The following is a 6,679-nucleotide window of genomic DNA, read 5'->3' as shown; positions in this document are numbered from 1 at the left end:
TACAAACAATTCATCTTGGGAATTACATGTATGTTATTTACCCATGAAACAGTCCACATATAATGTATCTAAGTTCAGAGTATAACCTTTTGAAATTCCCTTTGCCCTTCAGCATGTACATGTTTCTCTGTTTTTGTGATTTGTACTTATGCCACCCAAGAAGAAGAAAGGGAACTTTTTCATGAAGCAAAGTGTTAGTCAGGCATATTAACTAGTCACACAAACAAACTAGCAGTGATAGTGACCAGGCTTCCAAATGCAGATTCTACTGTGGAAAATAGTATTAACTGGTGATAGTATATGTGACCCAGGATATAGTTACAGCTAAACCCGGCTTCTGTAAAACGAACACATGTCTCTTTTACCATGTCTAATGATATAGCCTATACTTTTGAAGAAAACCAAAAACTATGAAGAGGAGTTGTATGCCAAATACGTTTTGTCACAGTGTTTTGTGTTTCTCCAGTGAAAATAAACCTGAGAAACAAACACCTCTCATCAAATGATCAACATTACATATGCAAAGTGGCCCATTATGACAGACAAAAGATTTCATTTATATGTGAAAGCTGCAGATCTCCTACTGGCCAATCATACTTGATCATGGGCGGAGACTAGACAGGGGAGACACCATAAGGCTCCAGAGAGACTACAGAGAGAGAGACTCAACCAGAAACAGCAGTAACCAGACTGAGTGAGGATCAACCAGAGAGAAACAAGCTTCCAGAAACTGGATACAGGATCAAGAGAGACCAGAAAGTGAACAAAGAGAGAGATGAGTTATGGAGACTCATCACTGTGATTAATGTGGGAAGAGCTTTTCCTCATCCAGTAACCTCAAGAAGCACATGAGGATCCACACTGGAGAGAAGCCCTACAGCTGTGACCTCTGTGGTAAAACCTTTGGCCAGGCTGACCATTTCAGAGCTCATAGCAGGATCCACACTGGAGAGAAGCCCTACAGCTGTGACCTCTGTGGTAAAAGCTTTAGACAGACTGGTGATTTGACAGCTCACCGCAGAATCCACACAGGAGAGAAGCCATACAGCTGTGACCTCTGTGGTAAAACCTTTGGCAAGAAAAGCAATTTCACAGCTCACTGCAGGATCCACACAGGAGAGAAGCCCTACAGCTGTGACCTCTGTGGTAAAACCTTTAGCCAGGCTGGCAGTTTCACAATTCATAGCAGGATCCACACTGGAGAGAAGCCATACTGCTGTGACCTCTGTGGTAAAACCTTTAGCCAGGCTAGCAGTTACACAGCTCACCGCAGAATCCACACAGGAGAGAAGCCATACAGCTGTGACCTCTGTGGTAAAACCTTTAGCCGTGCTAGCAGTTACACAGCTCACCGCAGAATCCACACAGGAGAGAAGCCCTACAGCTGTGACCTCTGTGGTAAAACCTTTAGCCAGGCTGGCAGTTTCACAATTCATAGCAGGATCCACACTGGAGAGAAGCCCTACAGCTGTGACCTCTGTGGTAAAACTTTTAGACATGCTAACAGTTTCAGAGCTCATAGTAGGATCCACACTGCTATTTATGTCCAACAAATGACATATTGAAGACTTTCTTGGCTATGCTTTGGAAATACCTGTCCGAGGACATAACATTATATTTCATTCACTGTACATCATGCAAAAATACACCAGATTGGTTCGCAGAGAGTGCATATGGAAAATAAAGCAGAAGAACAAGAACCACAACAAGCAATACAGGGAATAATTATACCTTTTTATTAATTTTATTATTATCGTGTTCACATCACACATGCAACAGGACGAGGGACGTAACAGCCTGTGGTCTACACCTCTCACCAACTGTCTTTAGAGGAGGGGAGCACTAACTGCTCCTCCCAAGGTTTCTTTCATTTCTTTGTCTTTTTTTTTGTCTTCCTTGAGGTTTTTGGTTGGTTGAGGGGAAGTATATGGGCCTATGTGAAGCCCTCATGACATTGCTTGTGAAAAGGGCTATACAAATAAATGTGATTTGAATTTGAGGATCAGTTGTCCAAAGCCTACTGATCTCTATCCATTGTTGAAGACTATGGACGCACTTACATTTGCAAGTAAAGGGTCAAGAGACTGGATGGTTCTGAAACAAAAGGGTTTATCGTCCTATTTACCAGATGATTGCCCGATAACTGGGCAGTTTACACCCTTCTCTCCTACCTCACTGGAAGATGAAGACTGGAACAGAGATGTGTTAAACATTGGGCTGGGCAGTAGGCCTATGTACTCAAATTTACGTCATCGCGGTATAAATCAGTAACACGGATGGTAACGGTAGGCTATATATCACGATATATACGTTTTTCTTAACATTTTTTGTCCATTTGTTTCAATAGACTACAATCTGCCCCGGCCATAATCTGCTGCCCTCACATTCATTCCTCTGGGCCCACACTCCTCCTTCACATCTGGGTCCCCCTGAAATACACACAAGCATCACATGAAAGCATGAAGGAAACATTAGTCCCAAAGCAAATAGGCCATATTACATTCACCTAGTTTCCTTTGATGTAGAAATCTTCTGGAGAAATAATCTCCAATACTTGGGTTAATATTGTGTATCATTGTAATGCATCATTGTAAATGTATGTTGGGCACTGTCGGGACACAGCAGGATATGTGAATACAAACAATTCATCTTGGGAATTACATGTATGTTATTTACCCATGAAACAGTCCACATATAATGTATCTAAGTTCAGAGTATAACCTTTTGAAATTCCCTTTGCCCTTCAGCATGTACATGTTTCTCTGTTTTTGTGATTTGTACTTATGCCACCCAAGAAGAAGAAAGGGAACTTTTTCATGAAGCAAAGTGTTAGTCAGGCATATTAACTAGTCACACAAACAAACTAGCAGTGATAGTGACCAGGCTTCCAAATGCAGATTCTACTGTGGAAAATAGTATTAACTGGTGATAGTATATGTGACCCAGGATATAGTTACAGCTAAACCCGGCTTCTGTAAAACGAACACATGTCTCTTTTACCATGTCTAATGATATAGCCTATACTTTTGAAGAAAACCAAAAACTATGAAGAGGAGTTGTATGCCAAATACGTTTTGTCACAGTGTTTTGTGTTTCTCCAGTGAAAATAAACCTGAGAAACAAACACCTCTCATCAAATGATCAACATTACATATGCAAAGTGGCCCATTATGACAGACAAAAGATTTCATTTATATGTGAAAGCTGCAGATCTCCTACTGGCCAATCATACTTGATCATGGGCGGAGACTAGACAGGGGAGACACCATAAGGCTCCAGAGAGACTACAGAGAGAGAGACTCAACCAGAAACAGCAGTAACCAGACTGAGTGAGGATCAACCAGAGAGAAACAAGCTTCCAGAAACTGGATACAGGATCAAGAGAGACCAGAAAGTGAACAAAGAGAGAGATGAGTTATGGAGACTCATCACTGTGATTAATGTGGGAAGAGCTTTTCCTCATCCAGTAACCTCAAGAAGCACATGAGGATCCACACTGGAGAGAAGCCCTACAGCTGTGACCTCTGTGGTAAAACCTTTGGCCAGGCTGACCATTTCAGAGCTCATAGCAGGATCCACACTGGAGAGAAGCCCTACAGCTGTGACCTCTGTGGTAAAAGCTTTAGACAGACTGGTGATTTGACAGCTCACCGCAGAATCCACACAGGAGAGAAGCCATACAGCTGTGACCTCTGTGGTAAAACCTTTGGCAAGAAAAGCAATTTCACAGCTCACTGCAGGATCCACACAGGAGAGAAGCCCTACAGCTGTGACCTCTGTGGTAAAACCTTTAGCCAGGCTGGCAGTTTCACAATTCATAGCAGGATCCACACTGGAGAGAAGCCATACAGCTGTGACCTCTGTGGTAAAACCTTTGGCAGTTTCACAATTCATAGCAGGATCCACACTGGAGAGAAGCCATACTGCTGTGACCTCTGTGGTAAAACCTTTAGCCAGGCTAGCAGTTACACAGCTCACCGCAGAATCCACACAGGAGAGAAGCCATACAGCTGTGACCTCTGTGGTAAAACCTTTAGCCGTGCTAGCAGTTACACAGCTCACCGCAGAATCCACACAGGAGAGAAGCCCTACAGCTGTGACCTCTGTGGTAAAACCTTTAGCCAGGCTGGCAGTTTCACAATTCATAGCAGGATCCACACTGGAGAGAAGCCCTACAGCTGTGACCTCTGTGGTAAAACTTTTAGACATGCTAACAGTTTCAGAGCTCATAGTAGGATCCACACTGCTATTTATGTCCAACAAATGACATATTGAAGACTTTCTTGGCTATGCTTTGGAAATACCTGTCCGAGGACATAACATTATATTTCATTCACTGTACATCATGCAAAAATACACCAGATTGGTTCGCAGAGAGTGCATATGGAAAATAAAGCAGAAGAACAAGAACCACAACAAGCAATACAGGGAATAATTATACCTTTTTATTAATTTTATTATTATCGTGTTCACATCACACATGCAACAGGACGAGGGACGTAACAGCCTGTGGTCTACACCTCTCACCAACTGTCTTTAGAGGAGGGGAGCACTAACTGCTCCTCCCAAGGTTTCTTTCATTTCTTTGTCTTTTTTTTTGTCTTCCTTGAGGTTTGTGGTTGGTTGAGGGGAAGTTCTATGGGCGTATGTGAAGCCCTCTTTGACATTGCTTGTAAAAAGGGCAATACAAATAAATGTGATTTGAATTTGATGATCAGTTGTCCAATGCCTACTGATCTCTATCCATTGTTGAAGACTATGGACGCACTACATTTGCAAGTAAAGGGTCAGGAGACTGGATGGTTCTGAAACAAAAGGGTTTATCGTCCAATTTACCAGATGATTGCCTGATAACCGGGTAGTTTACACCCTTCTCTCCTGTGTTAAACATAGGGCTAGGAAGTAGGCCTATGTACTCACATTTACGTCATCGTGCGGTATTGTAACAGGATATTGTTACAGCTAAACATGGCTTCTGTAATATTTTATCCAAGGTTAGGACAGGAGTATTGATTAGGGGTGTGCAGCCCAGATAGTCGCATAGAAGTCGCCCTATCATAATGCTACGTTACCAAGTCACTGAATGTTAATCAGCCTACCTTAAGTTACAATTTTGCAGTCACAATTAACAGTGGATTAGAGACATTTTTCGTTTCTATATTCTGTTTATGTAGTGTATTTGTGAGTGTAGCATATACAATTTAAATAAATAAAAGGGAGACCAGTGGATTAAAGGAAGGACCAGTTTAAAGGACCAGTTTATTAAAGGAACGCCATTGCATTGCTACCTGCTGGATATACGTGTTGGCAATGTGAATAATGTGAAAACACTGTTGGTTATTCAAATATAATGAATCATTATTTGATTAACAATATCAAAATAACACTGTATACAATATGGTAGGAGGATTAACCTTGCAAGCCATAGGATATGCTACAAAATGAATGAACCATTTTGTATGCAGGAAAGTCAGCATCAAACCACTACAGATGTAGAGCAGGCTAAGGAAACAGCAGCAGGTCTTCAGGTGAGGTTATAATTAGCCTAAATCAAATTGTCAATTGATTTGGAGTCGTCAGCATTGCTGTTTTGTTATAAAATGCTCAACCAATCATCCTATTTATTCAAGCATGGATTATTTTATATGTTTTCGTTTCATTGATCTGAATTAAATATTTAGTCAGTGCATTTGTTTGGAAAGTTATCTGAACATCAATTGTATTAATTCATTAATTAAACTTCAAAGATGAAATAGATCCCCAGTAGAGAACCAACCAGAGGTGGAAAGTAACAAAATACATTTACTCACGAGTAGTTTAGGAAGCTTTTAGCATTAAGAGCTTCTTAACGAATCTGGGAAACCTGGCCAATGTCGGTGACTTTTTCCTCAAAGAAGGAGGGAAGAAGTCGTCTGCTGGGAGGGTGGAGGGGGGGGGGGGTTAAAAACGTTCTAAGAGTGTTCCAGAGCACTCTTAGAACGCTCCTAAGAAGCTCTTAGCGTTAAGAGCTTCTTAACTAATCTGGGAAACCCGGCCATTAGCAGTCGGTTCCCTGAACCGACCTTTCCTACGCACTCTCCCTCTATGACTGACCCAACTAATGTCTAAGCTCTCTAAGATCTCTGACCCCATTCTCTCTCATCGCCCCACCTCCTGTCCCCTTGATCCAGTCCCCTCCCTTCTCTTTCCTTCATCATAATTTATATTCTCCATGTCCTCAACTCTTCTCTTGCTTCCGGCACTTTCCCCTCTGCCTTCAACCAGGCCAGAGTTAGCCCTCTAGTCAAAAAACTCTCCCTTAACCCAGCCGTCCTTCAGAACTACAGACCAGTATCACTGCTACCCTTATTTTCAAAAACAATTGACGCTGTATCTAACCAACTGTCAAACCTTCTCTCTCAGAACAACCTGCTTGACCCCAGCCAATCAGGCTTCAAGACTGGCCACTCCACAGAAACTGCCCTCCTGTCAGTCACCACTGCCCTCCAGTCTGCCAGAGCGGCTTCAAGGAAATCCATCATCATTTTGCTGGACCTTTCTGCAGCATTTGATACTGTTAACTATCAGATCCTGCTCGCCAGACCTTCTGAAATGGGCATCACTGGCACTGCACTTTAGTGGATCTCATCCTACCTGTCAGGAAGATCCTACCTGGGGAGGCAACGTCCTGCTCAAAGGG

The 6,679-nt window shown here is 42.4% G+C and overlaps 2 protein-coding genes across 2 annotated transcripts in view; one reads left to right on the top strand and one right to left on the bottom strand.

Moving 5' to 3' along the window:
• The window catches only part of LOC124479398 (zinc finger protein 208-like), a gene marked incomplete at its 5' end in the record, with an annotated part of 127,598 nt that extends 123,323 nt beyond the window's left edge, over positions 1–4,275 (top strand). Inside the window, 3 exon segments of the mRNA XM_047038141.1 lie at positions 805–1,476; positions 3,440–3,798; positions 3,958–4,275. Of these exon segments, the coding sequence (XP_046894097.1) occupies positions 805–1,476; positions 3,440–3,798; positions 3,958–4,275 (1,349 nt within the window).
• LOC124479268 (zinc finger protein 658B-like) overlaps positions 1–6,679 on the bottom strand; it is a 375,953-nt gene that overhangs the window by 188,243 nt on the left and 181,031 nt on the right. The gene's annotated exons all lie outside the window — the stretch shown is intronic.

The sequence above is a fragment of the Hypomesus transpacificus genome, chromosome 17 (assembly GCF_021917145.1).
Source record: "Hypomesus transpacificus isolate Combined female chromosome 17, fHypTra1, whole genome shotgun sequence".
Lineage (NCBI taxonomy): Eukaryota > Metazoa > Chordata > Actinopteri > Osmeriformes > Osmeridae > Hypomesus > Hypomesus transpacificus.
This window is presented reverse-complemented; position numbering and strand designations above follow the sequence as displayed.